A 22,244-nucleotide genomic window follows, 5' to 3' on the forward strand; every position below is an offset into this window, starting at 1 on the left:
CTGCCTGACCTGCTGAGTTACTCCAGCATTTTGTGAATAAATACCTTCGAGTTGATTTTGGTAAGCCTAAGGTTTGGCTGATGTCTCTAACAGTTTTATTCTTGTTTCTCAGTCTCACAATAGCTTCTTTGACTTTCATTGGCACAACTTTGGTCCTCATGTTGATAAACAGCAATAACAGTTTCCAAAGGTAATGGAAAGACTGGAGGAAAGGCTCGGTGCTGAGAGCTCTCTTGTACCTGCATTAAGGAGCAATTAAACACACCTGAGCAATTACAAACACCTGTGAAGTCGTGTGTCCCAAACATTATGGTGCCCTGAAATAGGGGGACTATGTATAAACACAGCTGTCATTTCTACATGGTGAAACCAAAATGTATAAAAATGGCCTTTATTAAAATCTGACATTGTGCAGATTTTTTTCTATTACAAATCTCAAATTGTGGAGTATCATATCATATCATATCATATCATATATATACAGCCGGAAACAGGCCTTTTCGGCCCTCCAAGTCCGTGCCACCCAGTGATCCCCGCACATTAACACTATCCTACACCCACTAGGGACAATTTTTTAAAAACATTTTACCTAGCCAATTAACCTACATACCTGTACGTCTTTGGAGTGTGGGAGGAAACCGAAGATCTCGGAGAAAACCCACGCAGGTCACGGGGAGAACGTACAAACTCCTTACAGTGCAGCACCCGTAGTCAGGATCGAACCTGAGTCTCCGGTGCTGCATTCGCTGTAAAGCAGCAACTCTACCGCTGCGCTACCGTGCCGCCCAGAGTACAGAGGCAAATAAATAAATGATGGGTCTTTGCCCCAAACATTATGGAGGGCACTGTACATTCAATGCGTCGTAACGCAGGGAGTGTGTACGCCATTTTAACCGACATCCTCGCCGCTCACGTGACCCTTGGGGTGAAATCCCTTCCCTTGTTTGAGGGGCATCTCCACCACACTCTGCCCCCCGATGTGCAGCAGTGGAAGGACCCAAGACTGTGGCCCTCCCCCACAGAGCCTTTCCGCGCCCGGGTGGTACCAGAGAGGAACCACGCGCTGTCCACAGGCACCCTGGGGGATTGGGCGCCCTGGCTGGGCACCGCGGGGGGTGGAATGCATCGTTAATAAGCACGGCAACAGACAATAGGTGCAGGAGTGGGACATTCGGCCCTTCGAGCCAGCACCGCCATTCAATGTGATCATGGCTGATCATTCTCAATCAGTACCCCGTTCCTGCCTTCTTCCCATACCCCCTGACTTCTTCCCATACCCTCTATACCCCCTGACTACTTCCCATACCCCCTGACTTCTTCCCATACCCTGCCTTCTTCCCATAGCCCCTGCCTTCTTCCCATACCCTCTATCCTTAAGAGCTCTATCTAGCTCTCTCTTGAATGCATTCAGAGAATTGGCCTCCACTGCCTTCTGAGGCAGAGAATTCCACGTTATAGTTGTTCAAGAGTGTAACATTTAGGACTATTTATTTAGATAATTGGGTGATTTTGTATCGCGGTGGTGGGTTTGGTATTTGGTAACAATGTTTTGTATTGTATATTTTATTCTTGCAATAATCAATTACATTTATATTTGTTAAATGGGTGTTTCCGTAAATACAGCACTCAGTAGTGAAACTGAAGCTCTCCAAACCTCCAGGTTATTTTCCTGTTTTTAAATGTAATATTCCCATTGTTTCATATCCTGCATTTTTAAGATAGATCATGGTGTGTAGCCACAATAATGAGATGAGCCTTAGAGGGAGTACAGAGAAGGTTCACCAGATTGATTCCTGGGATGGCAGGACTTTCATATGAAGAAAGACTGGATAGACTCGGCTTGTACTCGCTGGAATTTAGAAGACTGAGGGGAGATCTTATAGAAACGTACAAAATTCTTAAGGGGTTGGACAGGCTAGATGCGGGAAGATTGTTCCCGATGTTGGGGAAGTCCAGAACCAGGGGTCACAGCTTAAGGATAAGGGGGAAGTCTTTTAGGACCGAGATGAGAAAACATTTCTTCACACAGAGAGTGGCGAATCTGTGGAATTCTCTGCCACAGAAGGTAGTTGAGGCCAGTTCATTGCCTATATTTAAGAGGGAGTTAGATGTGGCCCTTGTGGCTAAAGGGATCAGGGGGTATGGAGAGAAGGCAGGTACAGGTTACTGAGCTGGATGATCAGCCATGATCATATTGAATGGCGGTGCGTACAGGCTCGAAGGGCCGAATGGCCTATTTTCTATGTTTCTATGAAGCAAAAATAAATAAATCTGTTGTTACAAAGAAAAATACCAGGTATGTTCCTGTGCAATGACCGCACCGCAAAGCGTTACCGTTTTCTTGTGCAAAGCGCGATGCCTCTAGGAACGTGACCTCTCGATCCGCGTCCAGATCCTTCTTGTTCCCGCAGAGAATAATGACGATATTAGGGCTGGCGAGGGTGCGGGCATCCGTTAACCAATTTGTCAGTGCGTTGTACGTCTCGCGGCTTCATAAAGACAGAAAATAATACACAGACTCGTTACTATATTTCCGGACACGCTTTATCGAATCAAGGCAAGATACAATCACCCATAACCTAATGGAATGATGGAACTGGGTCAAAGGGCTAAATTATCTCCTGCTCTGTCCATTTGGGGGAGTCCAGAACAAGGGGCCACAGTTTAAGAATAAGGGGTAGGCCATTTAGAACGGAGATGAGGAAGAACTTTTTCAGTCAGAGAGTGGTGAAGGTGTGGAATTCTCTGCCTCAGAAGGCAGTGGAGGCCAATTCTCTGATTGCTTTCAAGAGAGAGCTGGATAGAGCTCTTAAGGATAGCGGAGTGAGGGGGTATGGGGAGAAGGCAGGAACGGGGTACTGATTGAGAGTGATCAGCCATGATCGCATTGAATGGCGGTGCGTACAGGCTCGAAGGGCTGAATGGCCTCCTCCTGCACCTATTGTCTATTGTCTATTTTCCTTCCCATGTTCTCGTGCATCTCGTCTATCACTTACCCACCACCTTATGTAAAAAAGCTACCCCTCAGGTGCCTCTAAATCTTTCTCCCCTCACCTTAAACCCATGTCCTCTGGTTCTTCATTCCCCTACTCTGGGCAAGAGACTCTGTGCGTCTACCCGATCTATTCCTCCCATCCGCAGATCAGTTGCCGGTAGAACTGAACGTAGCGGGCAAGTTGGGGACACCCGCCATCCCTGTCACTCCCACCGCCCAGCCCCAAACCACCTGAAGTGGAGGAAGAGCCAGCCCAACCTCTCCCTTGCTCAATCTCCCTCTGAACACGCGGTGTCGATTGGCACAAACGCACTGCCAGGAATGATGGTTGAGGCAGATATTATTGTGGCATTTAAGAGACTTTTGGATAGGCATACGGATACGCAGGGAATGTCGAGATATGCAGGTTGGTTTCGGCATCATTTTCGGCATGGACATTGTGGGCCGAAGGGCCTACTCTTGTGCTGTACTGTTCTATGCTCTATGATGACTATGGTTCTCTGTGCGAGCAACATATTGGTGTTTATTTGGGTAAACAAGGCTCTCAAGCATACAGCTGCTTTGACTTTGAAAAGGTTTGCCCTTTTCAAAGACTTTTTATCAAGTCCTTTGCCTGTGTTTGTTTTTAAATGGTTTGTGTGGTGTATGCCAAGACACTCCTACTTTCTATATCACTGGTGTAGATTACATAGATTGCTGTTATTGACATTATTTGTATTAATATATTAGAATGATATGTGGTATTTATTCACAAAATGCTGGAGTAACTCAGCAGGTCAGGCAGCATCTCAGGAGAGAAGGAATGGGTGACGTTTCGGATCGAGACCCTTCTTCAGACTGAAGAAGGGTCTCGACCCGAAACGTCACCCATTCCTTCTCTCCTGAGATGCTGCCTGACCTGCTGAGTTACTCCAGCATTTTGTGAATAAATACCTTCGATTTGTGCCAGCATCTGCAGTTATTTTCTTACAGAATGATATGTGGGGTTTCAATAAATTCCAGTGGTAGGTGTATAACATTTTCACATTGCACCCAGGTGGCACGGTGGTAGAGTTGCTGCCTCACAGCGCCTGAGGCCCGGGTTCAACCCTGACTACGGGTGCTGTCTGTACGGAGTTTGTACGTTCCACCCCCCCGTGACCACGTGTGTTTTCTCCAGGTGCTCCGGTTTCCTCCCACACTCCAAAGACGTACAGGTTTGTAGGGTAATAGGCTTCTGTAAAATTGTAAATTGTCCCTAGTGTGTTGGATAGTGTTAGTTTGACGGGGTGATCGATGGTCAGTGCGGACTCGATGGGCCGAAGGGCTTGGTTTCAACCATGCATTTCTTAAGTCTAAAAAAGGATTCGATTGCAGATTATACGGTCCCAATCCTGGACTTGTTGGCCCTAGATTAACCATCCTGAAGAAGGGTCTCGACCAGAAACGTCATCCATTCCTTCTCTCCAGGGATGCTGCCTGTCCCACAGAGTTACACCAGTATTTTGTGTCTACCTTAGATTAACCAGGGTCAGGCGTACATGCTTGCTTGTTCACCGTGTGAAGCTTCCCAAACCTCCTGTTCCAAAAGACCGTACTTCTAGGCTTGAAAAGCCTGGCTCGAGAGTGTGTATTAACCAGAGTAAACACACGTCAACTGCAGTACGGCAGTCAGCACATTAAACAGAGATTAAATCTTTCAAACTATTGACACCTATTTATACTGTGGGTTTGTACCCAACGAAAATTTATTGTAAACACAGAGATGCACAGAGTCTTTTACCCAGTAGAGGAATCGAGGACCAGAGGACATAGGTTCAAGGTGAAGGGGAAAAGATTTAATAGGAATCCGAGGGGTAACGTTTTCACACAGAGGGTGGTGGGTGTATGGAACAAGCTGCCAGAGGAGGTAGTTGAGGCTGGGACTATCCCATCGTTTAAGAAACTGTTGGACAGGTACATGGATAGGACGGGTTTGAAGGGTTATGGACCAAGCGCATGCAAGTGGGACTAGGTGTAGCTGGGACATTGTTGGCCGGTGTGGGCGAGTTGGGCCGAAGGGCCTGTTTCCACACTGTATCACTCTGTGACTCTATGACATCTGCACGCCCGTGTGACGGGAAGCACAATTGTTTTGGCCACTGAAGGTTTGCTTGAGAAATAGGAAAAAAGATGCAGTTGTGAAACAAAGTCTCACAAACGAGATTCACAGCACAGGCCGCTCATATTTTACGCAGGGGTCACGCGCTTGAAATGCAGCGAGTACATTTTTTTAAAGTGTGCAAGTCAAACATATGCCAGGCACCGCACGTGACCATTCTGCCACACGGTGCCAGGCAATACATTTGGACAAATTCCATAGAAAAAGGCACTTCAAGCATTACAAAATAATACAGATGCTGGAAATGTGCAACAAGAAACAATGTTAGACACTAAAAGCTGGAGTAACTCAGCGGGGCAGGCAGTATCTCGGGAGAGAAGGAATCGGTGACGTTTAGGGTCGAGACCCTTCTTCAGACTGATGTTTTTTGGGGATCGCGGGTCGGCACGGACTCGGTGGGCCGAAGGGCCTGTTTCCACGCCGTAGCCCTAAAGTCTGCAACGCGAGGCCGCCCGTCTTGGAGGGAGCCACGGACTCTTCCGCAAATGGGCGCCACAGAAATGCAGGACTTTACTTCCCCCATGCACTTGTCTGCTGCTGGTCGATGCAAAATGCTGGTGTGACTCAGCGGGACAGGCAGCATCTCGGGAGAGAGAGAAGGAACGGGTGACGTTTCGGGTCGAGACCCTTCTTCAGACTGACTGGTTCCCGCCCCCTCCCCTGACATCAGTCTGAAGAAGGGTCTCGGCCCGAATCGTCACCCATTCCTTCTCTCCCGAGATGCTGCCTGCCCCGCTGAGTTACTCCAGCTTTTTTTTCCTCACGTTTGAGTCAGACCAGCATCTGCAGTTCCTTCCTGCACAAGAAACTCAATACTGTCTTGTTATGATAATATTAAGGGGTTGGACACGTTAGAGGCAGGAAACATGTTCCCAAATTTTGAGGGAGTCCAGAACCAGGGGCCACAGTTTAAGAATAAGGGGTAGGCCATTTAGAACGGAGATGAGGAAAAACTTCTTCAGTCAGAGAGTTGTGAATCTGTGGAATTCTCTGCCTCAGAAGGCAGTGGAGGCCAATTCTCTGAATGCATTCAAGAGAGAGCTAGATAGAGCTCTTAAGGATAGCGGAATCAGGGGATATGGGGAGAAGGCAGGAACGGGGTACTGATTGAGAATGATCAGCCATGGTCACATTGAATGGTGGTGCTGGCTCGAAGGGCCGAATGGCCTGCTCCTGCACCTATTGTCTATTCAGAATATTCTATTTTCATCGGACTTACCAACCGCTTTTGCATTCTTTTACCTACAATGACCTAAAGTGCAGTGGAACATAAATGGAACTTACCTGGTAATGTCATATACCAAAAGTGCCCCTGCTGCACCCCTATAGTAACTCCTTGTTACTGACCTGCAAGAAGAAAGGGAAAGGTTAGGCAAATGTGTGCTTAAAATTGGTTCACAGAACATGGCATAGAAACATAGAAATTAGGTGCAGGAGTAGGCCATTCAGCCCTTCGAGCCAGCACCGCCATTCAACATAATCATGTTTGATCATCCACAATCAGTACCCCGTTCCTGCTTTTTCCCCCATATCCCTTGATTCCTTTAGCCCCACAAGAGCTAAATCTAACTCTCTCTTGAAAACGTACATCGAATTGGCCTCCACTGCCTTCCGAGGCAAAGAATTCCACAGATTCACAACTCCCTGCGTGAAAAAGTTTTTCCTCATCTCGATCCTAAATGGCCTACCCCTTATTCCTAATGGTCTTCAACAGTAGAAATGAGGAACTGCAGATGCTGATTTACAACAACAAAAAAGACAAAGTGCTGGGAGTAACTCAGCAGGTTATCCAGGCAGCAACTCTGGATGAACATACAGACCTCATTGAAACTTGCCAAATCGTGAAGGGCCCGAGATAAATTGGATGTGGAGAGGGTGTTTCCACTAGTGGGATTGGCTCGGACCAGAGGCCATAGCATCAGAATACAAGGATGTACCTTTAGGAATTTGTGTCCCTGATCATCCTGATTCACATCCGTGCTTGAAGGGCCAAATGGCCTCCTCCTGCACCTATTTTCTATTTTCTATGTACGTCGTTTAGCAAGGACAATGTTGGGCTTGGCTGCGACGCGTAGATTTTCCAGGGACAATCCCTGTTCCAGCCGTACACTGGCCCTACCACCCTACAGGGCCTTGGTGAGACCACACCTGGAGTATTGTGTACAGTTTTGGTCTCCTAATCTGAGGAAAGACATTCTAGCCTTAGAGGGAGTACAGAGAAGGTTCACCAGATTGATTCCTGGGATGGCAGGACTTTCATATGAAGAAAGACTGGATAGACTAGGCTTATACTCGCTGGAATTTAGAAGACTGAGGGGGATCTTATAGAAGCATATAAAATTCTTAAGGGGTTGGAGAGGCCAGATGCGGGAAGATTGTTCCCGATGTTGGGGAAGTCCAGAACCAGGAGTCACAGCTTAAGGATAAGGGGGAAGTCTTTTAGGACCGAGATGAGAAAACATTTCTTCACACAGAGTGGTGAGTCTGTGGAATTCTCTGCTACAGAAGGTAGTTGAGGCCAGTTCATTGGCTATATTTAAGAGGGAGTTAGATGTGGCCCTTGTGGCTAAAGGGATCGGGGGTATGGAGAGAAGGCAGGTACAGGTTACTGAGTTGGATGATCAGCCATGATCATATTGAATGGCAGTGCAGGCTCGAAGGGCCGAATGGCCTACTCCTGCACCTATTTTCTATGTTTCTATGAACACTATCTCCGCTAAAAGGGTCTGAAGGAAGGGTCTCGACCCGAAACGTCACCCATTCTTTCTACCCAGAGATGCTGCCTGTCCCGCTGAGTTGCTCCAGCATTGTGTCTAGGCGTCCATTTCCTTTCTCCATTCACTTTGGAAAGAAAAAGCAGAACCCACTGAAGTGACTCGCACATTAACGTGCAAGATGATTGATGAGCCTGAATCCATCGGCACAAAGAGGAACGGATGGATGATGGAACGAGCTATTTCAGGCATCATCTTGACCGTGCAGTGCGCTGGGATTATTTTCCTCCACACACTGGCTTTGTTTCTCTGACAGCGGTTAAACTATTTATTGATTTGCTCTGATCTTTTGTCAGAAAAGCACTGGGCCAAGCAGCATAATGACAGATATTTATTTTTCCTGCAGTGACTTGACAGCCGTTGCAGTCACGCCCACGGCAGGAGGGGAATAGAGTGCGACGGGCTTGGTGCATGCATCACCTTCAGATGCAGCAATGAAGGGAAAGGGGCCAGCTTCACATCCACTGCTCACATGCATGTGATTATTGTTTAATCCACGCATTATAGACAATAGACAATAGGTGCCATTCGGCCCTTCGAGCCAGCACCACCATTCACTGTGATCATGGCTGATCATCCACAATCAGTACCCTGTTCCTGCCTTCTCCCCATTCCCCCTGACTCCACTATTTTTAAGAGCTCTGTCTAACTCTCTCTTGAAAGCATCCAGAGAATTGGCCTCCACTGCCTTCTGAGGCAGAGAATTCCACAGATTCACAACTTTGAGTGAAAAAGTTTTTCCTCGTCTCTGTTCTAAATGGCCTACCCCTTATTCTTCAACTGTGGCCCCTGGTTCTGGATTCCCCCAACATCGGGAACATGTTTCCTGCCTCTAACGTGCCCAACCCCTTAATAATTTTAGATTTTTTTAAAGAGATACAGCGCAGAAACAGGCCCTTCGGCCCACCGGGTCCGCGCTGCCCAGCGATCCCTGCACACTAACACTATCCTACACCCACTAGGGACAATTTTTACATTTGCCCAGCCAATTAACCTACATACCTGTGCGTCTTTGGAGTAATCTTACATGTTTCAATAAGATCCCCTCTCATCCTTCTACATTCCAGTGTATACAAGCCCAGTCGCTCCAGTCTTTCAACATGCGACAGTCCCGCCATCACCATTATATCTGGGAAACTTACAAAATAAAAAATGGGCCCTTACAGAACACTTTGTCCATGCCGACCGTGACCATTTCCATTTGCCCCATTATGCCTGTATCCCACTGCTCCTTCCCTATCCAAGAATTTGCCTTTAAAACGGAATAGTATCTGCCCCCACTGTCAGCTCACTCTGTATTGACCACCCTCTGCATGAAAACCTTACCCCTCAGATCTGCGAGCAGATCCTAACTAAACTCTCTCCCCATTAGGAGCGGCACTGGGTTAGCATCTCCATTATTTGCCATATCCTGATCCTGCTGTTTCCAAAATCAGTAGGAAGGAACTGCAGATGCTGGTTTAAACCGAAGATAGACACAAAATGCTGGAGTAACTCAGCGGGTCAGGCAGCATCTCTGGAGAGAAGGAATGGGTGACGTTTCAGGTCGAGACCCTTCTTCAGACCGTCTCGACCCAAAACGTCACCCATTCCTTCTCTCCAGAGATGCTGCCTGTCGCACTGAGTTACTCCAGCTTTTTGTGTCTATCTTCAGTTTAAATCAGCACCTGCAGTTCCTTCCGACACAGCTGCCTTCCCATTGGTTAGTTTAGTTTATTGTCACGTGTACCGAGGTACAGTGAAAAGCTTTTGTTGCGTGCTAACCTGTCAGCGGAAAGACAATACATGATTACAATCCAGCCGTCCACAGTGTACAGATACACGATAAAGGAGAATTATCCTGAGAGAAGGAATCATTCCGGAGAGAAGGAATGGGTGACATTTCAGGTTGCGACCCTTCTTCAGACCGAGAGTCAGGGGAGAGGGAAACTAGAGACATGGAAGGGTAAGGTGTGAAAACAACAGTTTTAGTTCCTGTGCTGGACTAATGCATGTTCAATGTGATACTGAACCAAAGTCAACGCAGAGTTAACTCACTTAAGGTGGAGCAGCGAGAAGGGAGAACTTTCAGTCTGAAGAAGCACCCCGACCCGAGACGTCACCCATTCCTCCTCTACAGAGGTGCTGCCCGACCCACTGAGTTACTCCACCATTTTGTCTCTGTCTTTGTTTCCGAAGCCAGAGCAGGAATTAAACGCCAGACTCTTCTGACTCATTTGGGTTTGGCAAATCTCCATCGTGTGCCGCTCTGAGAAGCAGTGATCCAGCAGGTGCTCAGTTCACTTCATTGGGCACAGAATGGTGAACAGGCTTCGATCCCACCTGTCTGGCTGGTGACAATAGACAATCGGTGCAGGAGGAGGCCATTCAGCCCTTCGAGCCAGCACCACCATTCAATGTGATCATGGCTGATCATTCCCAATCAGTACCCCGTTCCTGCCCTCTCCCCATACCCCCTGACTCCGCTATCCTTATGAGCTCTATCCAGCTCTCTCTTGAATGCATTCAGAGAATTGGCCTCCACTGCCTTCTGAGGCAGAGAATTCCACAGATTCACAACTCTCTGACTGAAAAAGTTTTTCCTCATCTCAGTTCTAAATGGCCTACCCCTTATTCTTAAACTGTGGCCCCTTGTTCTGGACTCCCCCAACATTGGGAACATGTTTCCTGCCCCTAACGTGTCCAACCCCTTAATAATCTTATACGTTTCGATAAGATCTCCTCTCATCCTTCTAAAAGGTGATGGCATTGAGACGGTCACGGAGTCCCAGAAAATGTCATTTGGATCATGTTTCTGTGGTCGTTTCTTTAGGTCATCAGAAATCCAAAGACGTACAGGTTTGTAGGTTAATTGGCTCGGTGTAAATGTAAAATTGTCCCTAGTGTGTGCGTGTAGGGTAGTGTTAATGTGCGAGGATCGCTGGTCGGTGTGCCGAAGGGCCGGTTCCTGCGGTGTATCTCTAAAGAAAACTAAACTAAGAAAAGGAGGTGAAAATATTTGCTGATTTTAAAATGGGGGTAAAAGAATAATGGGCAGTACTTGCATAAAGTTTGGAGGTTGAGCAGATGTGGGTCAATAAAGGGATAAGAAAACATTGAAAGAGATTGTAGATTCATGAAAAAAGTGCGTCTAAAAATAGATAAAGTGTGCAAATGCCTGGCAATAATGGATGAGGCCATAAAAAGCAAATAGACACATTAGACTTGCATCTGGAAGCACAGTTCATAAATGACCATAGACACACAATGCTGGAGTAACTCAGTAGGACAGGCAGCATCTCTGGATAGAAGGAATGGGTGATGTTTCGGGTCGAGACCCTTCTTTGTAAGTGATCATATGATCATAAATGATAGGAGCAGAATTAGGCCATTCGGCCCATCAAGTCTAGAAACATAGAAACATAGAAAATAGGTGTAGGAGTAGGCCATTCGGCCCTTCGAGCCTGCACCGCCATTCAATATGATCATGGCTGATCATCCAGCTCAGTAACCTGTACCTGCCTTCTCTCCATACCCCCTGATCCCTTTAGCCACAAGGGCCACATCAAACTCCCTCTTAAATATAGCCAATGAACTGGCCTCAACTACCTTCTGTGGCAGAGAATTCCACAGACTCACCACTCTCTGTGTGAAGAAATGTTTTCTCATCTCGGTCCTAAAAGACTTCCCCCTTATCCTTAAGCTGTGACCCCTGGTTCTGGACTCCCCCAACATCGGGAACAAACTTCCCGCATCTAGCCTCTCCAACCCCTTAAGAATTTTATATGTTTCTATAAGATCCCCCCTCAGTCTTCTAAATTCCAGCGAGTACAAGCCTAGTCTATCCAGTCTTTCTTCATATGAAAGTCCCGCCATCCCAGGGATCAATCTACTCCGCCATTCAATCATGGCTGACCTATCTCTCCCTCCTAACCCCATAACCCTGGACACCCGTACTAAACAAGAATCTATCTATCTATCTCTGCCTTAAAAATATCCATTGACTTGGCCTCCACAGCCTTCTGTGGAGCACAAGCAGAAGTGAATTGGTGCAAGACATTAGGTTTTGTGTGGGGTAGTTAATGCAAAACAGTGCGAATATCACAGCAAGGGTTAACGATACGGTACAGGTTCACTTGGAAATTAAATACCGACAGGCACTTATATTTTAGCATTTCTTAACACCATAGAACTCGGGGCTGGCTACATTTCCGAAGTAAACCTTAGTCAGAGGGTAGTTAATCTGTAAAACGAATTGCCACAGAGGGCTGTGGAGGCTAAGTCAGTGGATATTTTTAAGGCAGAGATAGACAAATTCTTGATTAGAACGGGTGTCAAGGGTTATGGGGAGAAGGCAGGAGAATGGGATTAGGAGGCAGAGATCAGCCGTGATTGAATGGCGGAGTGGACTCGATGGGCCGAATGGCCTAATTCTGCTCCTATAATTTGTGAACTTGTGAAACCATTCGAGTTGTGAAAAGTCCACAGGAATGAAACCTGGCTGTACCTGGGCACCACACAGCAAGGTCCCTTCCAATTCTCATAACTGCAAACCAATGGATAGACCTCTGTCGGGAAATGTACAGGTAAACAAAGATATAATTGCAGCTGTAGGAAAAATACTGCAGATGCTGGTTAAAATCAAAGGTACACACAAAAGTCTTTCCAGGTGAGGCAGAGGTTCACCTGCACGTCCTCCAACCTCATCTGCTGCACCCGCTGTTCCAGGTGTCAACTTCTCTACATCGGCGAGACCAAGCGCAGGCTCGGCGATCGTTTCGCTCAACACCTCCGCTCAGTCCATCTTAACTTACCTGATCTCCTGGTGGCTCGGCACTTCAACTCCCCCTCCCATTCCCAATACAACCTCTCTGTCCTGGGCCTCCTCCATTGTCAGGGTGAGGCCCAGCGCAAATTGGAGGAACAGCACCTCACATTTCGCTTGGGTAGTTTACACCCCAGCAGTATGAACATTGACTTCTCTTACTTCAGATAGTCCCTGCTTTCCCTCTCTATCCCCCTCCCCCTTCCCAGCTCTCCCACCAGTCTTCCTGTCTCCGACTACATTCTACCTTTGTCCCGCCCCCTCCCCTGACATCAGTCTGAAGAAGGGTCTCGCCCGAAACGTCACCCATTCCTTCCGTCGCCTGGCACCGTGCGGCCGCGGGACTTTTCATCGCCCGGCGCGGCTCGGCCGCGGGACCTTCCATCTCCTTGCCAGGGTCGGTCGCCTCGGGAGCCTCGGCAGAAGTCGAAATATCTGTCCGTGGGAGAAGCACGGGGGAAGAGAGAAGAATTTTTTTTTGCCTTCCATCACAGTGAGGGGGTGCCTGGAGGATTCACTGTGATGGATGTTTGTGTTGAAATTGTGTGTCTTGTGTCTTTTACTCTGTACTGTTTTGGCTGCATGGCAAATGATTTTCGTTCAATTCATTTTGAATGACAATAAAGGTAATTCAATTCAATTCTCTCCTGAGATGCTGCCTGACCCGCTGAGTTACTCCAGCATATAATTGCAGGTGTCTGTCTCACCTGAAACGCTCTTGCCCTGCCGTGTCCCAAATCTGTAGTTTAACACTTTTGCCCCCGACGTTAACGACTTTCGATCCAAACTCAACGCCGATGGTGTGATTGGAATCCTGCTTGACTGGAGATAGCACATCGAGATGGTTAAGCACAGCATTTCCGGACAGCAAAGAGAATAGGCATCGCACAATAAAATTCACAGCAACGACCAGCTACTAATTTCAGCGCTGGATAGTGAAGGAGTATATCAAAACTGATCATAATCAGTTTGGATCTTAGGTTGGGTGGCTATTTCTGGGACAGAACAGGTAGGGGGGATGTAGCATGAAAGGGACCTTACAGGTGTGGTAGATAACATAAAAAAATAGGTGCAGGAGGAAGCCATTTGGCCCTTCGAGCCAACACCGCCATTCATTGTGATCATGGCTGATCATCCACAATCAGTAACCCATGCCTGCCTTCTCCCCATGTCCCTTGATTTCGCTAGCCCCTAGAGCTCTATTTAACTCTCTTAAATTCATCCAGTGAATTGGCCTCCACTGCCCTCTGTGGCAGAGAATTCCACAAATTCACAATTCTCTGGGTGAAAACGTTTTTTTTCTCACCTCAGTTTTAAATGGCGTCTCCTTTATTCTTAGACTGTGTGGCCCCTGGTTCTGGACTCCCCCAACATTGGGATTTTTTTTTCCTGCATCTGGCTTGTCCAGTCCTTTTATAATTTTACACATTCATAGAGCAACCACAGTTCATAGAGTAACCACAGTTATTGGGGGGGGGGAGAGGGAGAGAGAGAGAGAGGGGAAGAGAGAGGGAGAGAGAGAGAGGGGAAGAGAGAGGGAGAGAGAGAGAGGGGAAGAGAGAGGGAGAGAGAGAGGGGGAGAGAGGGAGAGAGAGAGAGGGGGATAGGAGGGGAGAGAGAGAAAGAGAGAGGGAGAGAGAGAGGGAGAGGGAGAGGGAGAGGGAGAGGGAGGGAGAGGGAGGGAGAGGGAGGGAGAGAGAGAGGGAGGGAGAGAGAGAGAGAGAGAGGGAGGGAGAGAGAGAGAGAGAGAGAGGGAGAGAGAGAGAGAGAGAGAGAGAGAGAGAGAGAGAGAGAGAGAGAGAGAGAGAGAGAGAGAGAGAGAGAGAGAGAGAGAGAGAGAGAGAGAGAGAGAGAGAGAGAGAGAGAGAGAGAGAGAGAGAGAGAGAGAGAGAGAGAGAGAGAGAGAGAAATAAAGAGAGAAAGAGGGAAAGAGAGAAAGGGAGAAAGGGAGAAAGAAAGAGGGAAAGAGAGAAAGGGAGAAAGGGAGAAAGAGAGAAAGAGAAAAAGAGAGAAAGAGAGAAAGAGGGAAAGAGAGAAAGGGAGAAAGAGAGAGAGAAAGAGAAGAAAAAAAGAGAGAGAGAGAGGACTGGAGGGGTAACTTCCACTAAATAAACCACAAAATATCAGTAAATCACAAGAGACGTAGAAAAAACAAATCTGTTTGCTGCTCCTGCTTCATGGGCCAAAGTGGAAAGTACATTTAATGGACTGTAAGATTAGTTTCAGTGTCAATCCCCTCTCAAAGGAATGGCCTGCCTGCAGATGTGTTCCAAGGCAGAAAGGACTAATGAGTCATTGCAGGGAGCAGCAAGCGGTCCACGTACAACTGTACCCCATCATGCAAATAGCTGGCCCACTCAGTAGAAAGGACATAGTGGGCCGGGGTTACAGCAATGTGGACCTCCTGGGTTTTCAACTGTACCTTGGCACACTTGACCATAAACTAAACTGAACTGGGTTGTCTGAGAAGAAGCAGGCAAAAACTCTGTGAATGTGAAAAACATAGAAAAATATATGCAGGAGTAGGCCATTCGGCCCTTCGAGCCAGCACCGCCATTTAATAAGATCACGGCCTATCATCTAAAATCAGTACCCCATTTCTCCTTTTTTTCCCCCATATCCCTTGATTCCCAAGAGCTAGATCTAAGAAACTGCACATTGGAATAGAGACCAAGAGGCAGAGACCCCGGTTCGATCCCGACTTCGGGTGCTGTCTGAACAGAGTTTGCACGTTCTCCCCGTGACCTGCACGGGGTTTCTCCGTGATCTTTGGTTTTCCCCCACACTCCAAAGACGTACAGGTTTGTAGGTTAATTGGCTTGGTATAAATCTTTTTTAAATTCTCCCTAGTGTGTGTAGGGTAGTGTTAGTGTGCGGGGATCGCTGGTCGGCGTGGACTCGGTGGGCCGCAGGGCCTGTTTCCGTGCTGTACCTCTAAATTAAACTGGGTCATCTCATGGCAAGGCCCCGCAGTGAATGCAAACCGGCAGCGCGTAGAGCAAGGCTCCAGCCACAAGAAGCAAGCTCCATTTAAATGTCAGACTTACATTTGTTTTCAATAAACTGATGAAGAAGACACGACTTCCCTGTTCCCGCGCTGCCGATAACCAGGAACTTAAACAGGAAATCTGTGAGTGGAAGACAAACAGAATCAATAAGAGTAAAAGATACAGTGGAATGAACTTGCACCGTCTCGAAGCGAGCGGACACATTTAAAGCAACTCAAGGGCCTCAGTCAATTCTCACGTCACGCCAGCACTGTGGTACATTTCTGGGGATAGCAGGCACCTTGCAAGGAAAGCTATTCTATGTAAAACACAAAGTGCTGGAGTAACTCAGCAGGTCAGGCAGCACCTTGGAAGGACATGGATAGACAACGTTTTGGGTAGAGTCCCATCTTCAGAGGAGGTAGTTGAGACACGTACTACTGCAGCAGTTGGACATGTACATGGATAGGAAAGGTTTCGAGGGATAAGGACAGGGGCAGGTGGGACTGGTGTAGATGGGGCATCTTCATCGGCAAGGGCAAGTTGACCTGAAGGGCTGTACAACTATAGGCGCTCCTCGACTTATGATGGGCTTACGATAAACCCATCGTAAATCCAAAATATCGTAAGTCGTAAATGCATATCGCTAGCCCGGGAAAAGATCAAAATTCAAAATTCAAAGTGCGTTTTCTACTGAATGTGTATCGCTTTCGCACCATCGAAATATCGTAAGTCGAAGCACCGTAAGTCGAGGAGAATCTGTACATGTTGGAAAGAGGCCACAATGTCGGGTGCCTCACCCTTCCTACACCTGAGCAGGTGGCTGTTGTTTACAAAGCTTCATCCTCCGCCCGAGAGGGAATTGTTAACCTTTGCAAGCTGATTAAACAGAGCTACAGGATGTATGTTAAAAGTGCTATGACTATGACAGTCTCTCAATACCGCCGCTGTGCATAGTGGACCAACAATAATCTGGCACCATTAGGACTTGGGTGATGCTGGACCAGAGGATTTTCCAGACCCTAGGGTATTATCCCTAACAATAAAACAACAACACACAAATTTATTTTAAGACGTCACACAGTTCCAGTGAATTCAGCGAGTTTAGACGGAGCACGGGAAATAGGGGCCCGGTGATGTTTGAAGGGAGAATGGGAAACAAGGTTGAAACGTTGTGGGGATAAACACATTGCGCTCTTAAAAGCAACGTTTAAGAAACATTTAGACAGGTACATGGATAGGACAGGTTCAGATGGCTATGGGTCAAATGCAGGCAGGTGGGACTGGTGTAGATGGGACATGTTGGCCGGTGTGGGCAAGTTGGGCCGAAGGGCCTGTTTCCACACTGTAAGACTCTATGACTCTAAAGTACTGGCAAGTTTAAAGGGAGCAGGACACAAGGTCAGGTTAGGTTAAAGCGAGTGCTGGAAACTGGGCCTAGTGCTGTACCATTGGGATTTCAAATAAGCAGAGACCAGTTGTGCGGCTCAGCGCTCCAAATAACAAGAGGAGAAGCTTTTGAGGGGAGGATGCGGCTAGATGTTGATACAGAATACTGAAGCAGAGCTCAGAGGACCATCGGAACACAGCTACCAGCCTTGGAGGGCATCTACAACACACGATGCCTCAGAAAAGCCACCAGCATCCACAAAGACCCCTCAACCCCTGCAACAGTCTGTTCGAACTTCTACCATCGGGCAGACGATACAAGGCCTTCTACGCCCGCACCTCCAGACTCAGGAACAGCTTCATTCCCAGGGCCATAGCTGCTATGAACCGGTCCTGCTGAGCCGGATGGTCACATCGCACAGTGATCCGGCACAGATCAACATGCACTTTATTCTGTTTTAAAACTGTTCTAATTTGTTTCATTGGGTTGTTCAAATTAATACTGACTAGCTAATTAATTTATTGCATCGCATGGGAGGCGCATTCCCAATCTCGTTTTACCCCTGTACAATGACAATAAAGATATATTGTATTGTATTGTAATCTTTACTTTGAGTATGTTCGTTGAAGAACATAAAACATTAGAATGTGTAGGAAGGAACTGCTGTTTTATAACGAAGCATTATCACAAAATGCTGGAGTAACAGCGGGTCAGGCAGCATCTATGGAGGAAAGGAATAGGTGATGTTTCGGGTCAGAATCCTTGATATGATGCCCAGCAGCTCTGGAGGAAAGGAATAGGTAATGTTTTAGGGTTAGAACCCTTCCCGACCAGGAAACATCACCCACTCCTTTTCTCCAGAGATGCTGCCTGACCTGCTGAGTTACTCCAGCATTCTGTGTCCATCAATAATAGAATAATTAGACCACAATGCTCCTCGAGCTTATTCGGTCAATAAAACCAAGGCTGATTTATTACATCAACTTCACTTATACCCATCCATTGATTCCTTTAATATTTTTAAATGTATTGGTTTGGAATATACTCGGCAGCAAAGTATCCAAAGACATGTCAGGCAGAGAATTCCAAAGATTCATTGCGCCGGCCTTAAGTAATTCCCAGAATATAGACACAAAGTGCTGGAGTAACTCAGCGAGTCAGACAGCATCTCCAGAGAAAAGGTTCAGCTGAGATTTCAGGTCGGGACCATTTTTCAGACTGGTAATAAGTAATTCTCATCTCCATTCTGAATGAGGATAGAGGGGTTGACACCTTATTTTAAAAACAAAATCGCTAATTCTAGTTACCGCAGCCACGGGAAACATTGTCCCTGCATCTACCTTGGCAAGCCGCATAAGAAATTTGGACGGTTCAGGCTCAGCTCATCCTTCAAAACCCAGTTTGGTTAAGCTCCTCTTCCATGACAAACGCACCATCCCAGAAATTAATCTGGTGAACCTTTGCTGCACTTCCCCATCACAGCATGCTTCCCCAGTTAGAGAAACAAAGCCAGAACATGATATTCTAGATATGAGCAATTTACAGAAGCTAATTAACCTACAAATCTGCGCGTCTTTGGAATGTGGGAGGAAACCGGAGCACCCGGATAAAACCTATGCGGTCGTGGGGAGAACGTACAACCTCTGTACAGACAGCACCCATGGTCAGGATTAAACCCGGGCCTCCGGCACTGCTACTTTTTAGAGAGACTTTTTAGGAAAGAGGCCATTCGGCCCACTGGGTCCGCGCCGACCAGCGAGCCCCGCACATTAACACTATCCTACACCCACCAGGGACAATTTTTATATTTACCAAGCCAATTAACCTACAGACCTGTACACCCTCTCAAACATGCGTGTAGGAGGAAACCGAAGAACTCGGAGAAAACCCATGCAGGTCACGGGGAGAACGTACAAACTCCGTACAGACAGCATTCGTAGTCGGGATGGAACCCGGGAATCTGGCGTTGCATTCGCTGCAAGGCAGCAACTCTACCGCAGCGCCACCGTGGCGCCCATATATTAATGCTTATTCTAGAAGGGCAAAACCCTGTACGATCTAAGCTACTAGTGGAAAGGCATTAGGAGTTTGGATGCTGAGGGGATTGACTCCTTGCTGAACCCCAGCCTCTCACTGCGCATGCTTGTCCCAGCCATTGGAGAGCTATGGAGTCCATTTCATTCCATTAGACTTGAGCACTTAGGAACATCTCCCACAACTCTAACCGTCTCTCCTGAGGGTGATTACATTTTGAAAGGAGTCTATTCTAGGAAACAAAAGAAGTGTACTTAATCTGAATGACGACACCGGAATGGGAATAACGCTGGCACTGGTCGCAGCTTTCCATACTTCCCTCATCAGTGGATGAAAAGTCCTGGAAATTGATTCAAACCCTACATGACAACATACATTTGAAGGTGCACAATGATTTAAGGCCAACACAGAGCTGTTATAGAGGTGATCGAATGTCTAACTATATAGCAGAACACACTCTAGAGAGCCCACATTACAGGACCGGAGCCTAATTGGACCCCAATTTGTGTCCCAGCCCATCCCCCTGACATCAGTCTGAAGACGGGTCTCGACCCAAAACGTCACCCATTCCTTCTCTCCAGGGATGCTGCCTGTCCCGCTGAGTTACTCCAGCATTTTGTGTCTTCCCCTAATAACATGTGTCGAGTTAGACTTGAGAAAACTGACAAGACCGTAGGTTTAATTGGATCTGGCCAGTCCAGCACTCTGTAGACTAAAAAAGACACAAAGTGCTGCAGTAACTCAGTGGGTCCGACAGAATCCCTGGGGAACATGGATAAGTGAAATTTCGGGTTGAGACCCTTCTGCAATCTAAAGAAAGGGGCCGACGTGAAATGTCACTAACCCATGTTACGTTCGATCCTCACTATGGTGGTGTCTGCATGGAGCTTGTATGTTCTCCCTGTGACCACGCGCATTTTCTCCAGGTGCCCAGGTTTCCGACGACACTCCAAAGACGTACAGGTTTGTGGGTTAATTGGCTTCGCAAAAAATTGTAAATTGTCCCTAATATGTAGGATAGTGCTAGTGTACGGTGTGATCGCTGGTCGGCACAGATTTGGTGGCCCAACACACCATTGAACCATTTGGTGGAATTCTCTGCCTCAGAAGGCAGTGGAGGCCAATTCTCTGAATGCATTCAAGAGAGAGCTGGATAGAGCTCTTAAGGATAGCGGAGTCAGGGGGTATGGGGAGAAGGCAGGAACGGGGTACTGATTGAGAATGATCAGCCATGATCACATTGAATGGCGGTGCTGGCTCGAAGCGCCGAATGGCCTCCTCCTGCACCTATTGTCTATTGTCTATAAGAGCCTGTTTCTATGTTGTATCTCAAACTAAACTATAATTAATGTTCGGTAGACACAAAATGCTGGAGCAACTCAGCGGGTCAGGCAGCATCTCTGGAGAAGGAATGGGTGACGTTTCGGGTCCAGACCCTTCTTCAGATGTGAGGAGTCTCGCCCCCGAAATGTCACCCATTCATTCTCTCCATAGATGCTGACCTGAGCCGCTGAGTTGCTCCAGATTTTTGTGTCTTACCTTCTTCAGATGATAACAGGGATCCCTTTCAAGTTCAAGGCGATCCGTGTAAGTTTAAGATCCTTGCAAAAGACAGACACAAAAAGCTGGTGCAACTCAGCAGGACAAGCAGCATCTCTGGAGAGAAGGAATTGGTGAAATTTCGGGTTGAGACTCTTCTTCAGACTGCCTTAAGATCTGATGATGATGTGCTCAAAAAGAATATCGCCGTCTAGTACACACGTGCCAATGAAGCACCATTGAACCATTTAAATTTCAACACAGAATCAGACCTCTACTCTCCCCAAAGATAATAGAGTGGAGCTGTCTGTCTTCTCATGCTTATAGGGGTCTACCTCCCAGCTTCTGTCAGGGACTATACAACGAGGATGTTCCTCTTGTTCTTGTCCGTAGGAAAAAAACTGCAGATGCTGGTTAAAATCGAAGGTAGACACAAAATGCTGGAGTAACTCAGCGGGTCAGGCAGCATCTCGGGAGAGAAGGAATGGGTGACCTTTCGGGTCGAGACCCTTCTTCAGACGTTTCGGGTCGAGTCTGAAGAAGGGTCTCGACCCGAAACGTCACCCATTCCTTCTCTCCCGAGATTCTGCCTGACCTGCTGAGTTACTCCAGCATTTTGTGTCTTACCTTTGGATCAGGCGTGTGTTGTGGAGCAGTGGACCACGTGGGTAGATGCGTCAGGGACTCCGCCGGCAAGATGGCCGCCACGTTAGGCTGGGGCTCACGGGCCAGCGGGAAATGGGGTCTAATGCAAAGATACTAGAGGAGCAAGATGAACCACTCCATTGAAATCGCCTATACTGAAGTGTGGTACGCAATGGAGCCATTTTAGTAGGTAAAACCTGCCGTTCGCTATGCCTCTCGCAGTGTAATCAGTGTTTTGGGGGAACAGTATGTGTGATGACACCATTAAAATGCAGAATATATCTCATCTATCAACTCACAGATTTTTGTTGCTTTTCTTTAAATGTTTCTGCAAGTTTCTGCCTACTAAAATGGCGGCGTAACATACTACGGTTTTTAGGGTCGAGTGGTCTATCTTGCTCCTCTAGTATCTTTGATTCTCCCTCTTACTGTCATGCTACTGACATCACCAAGAGTTCATATCATGGGCACAAGTATCTTTGTGGGTCGTTGGTGGGTTAGTAGTGGAGTGAGTTAGCAGCACCAGATTCCTTGGTGTTAAGACGTACAGGTATGTAGGTTAATTGGCTGGGTAAATGTAAAAATTGTCCCTAGTGAGTGTAGGATAGTGTTAATGTACGGGGATCACTGGGCGGCACGGACTTGGAGGGCCGAAAAGGCCTGTTTCCGGCTGTATATATATATGATATGATATGATAACATCTCGAATGAGTTGTCCTGAGCCCAGCACACAGATCTAATCACTAAAAAGGCGTGCCAGCAACTCTATTTGTGCGAGAAATTCAAAGAGAATCGGCATGTCACCAAATAAACTTCTACAGACGTACTGTGGAAAGTATCCCGACTGCTGGCATCATGGGATGGTTCAGCATGCGTGGCTAAGGGGAAAATGCAAGGGGCTGCATCCCGATCCATCACAGGTTCAGCCTCCAAGAT

The 22,244-nt window shown here is 47.3% G+C and overlaps 1 protein-coding gene across 1 annotated transcript in view; it reads right to left on the reverse strand.

Annotated features, from left to right (window-relative positions):
• Window positions 1-22,244, reverse strand: part of rab4b (RAB4B, member RAS oncogene family) — a 33,904-nt gene that overhangs the window by 11,022 nt on the left and 638 nt on the right. Inside the window, exons 2-6 of the mRNA XM_078430959.1 lie at window positions 21,291-21,422; window positions 15,761-15,905; window positions 13,421-13,535; window positions 6,420-6,482; window positions 2,335-2,489 (exon numbers count right to left, since the gene is read on the reverse strand). Coding sequence (XP_078287085.1) covers window positions 2,335-2,489; window positions 6,420-6,482; window positions 13,421-13,535; window positions 15,761-15,905; window positions 21,291-21,422 — 610 coding nt within the window. The remainder of the gene's footprint in view (window positions 1-2,334; window positions 2,490-6,419; window positions 6,483-13,420; window positions 13,536-15,760; window positions 15,906-21,290; window positions 21,423-22,244) is intronic.

Source organism: Rhinoraja longicauda, chromosome 41 (genome assembly GCF_053455715.1).
Source record: "Rhinoraja longicauda isolate Sanriku21f chromosome 41, sRhiLon1.1, whole genome shotgun sequence".
Taxonomy (NCBI): Eukaryota; Metazoa; Chordata; class Chondrichthyes; order Rajiformes; family Arhynchobatidae; genus Rhinoraja; species Rhinoraja longicauda.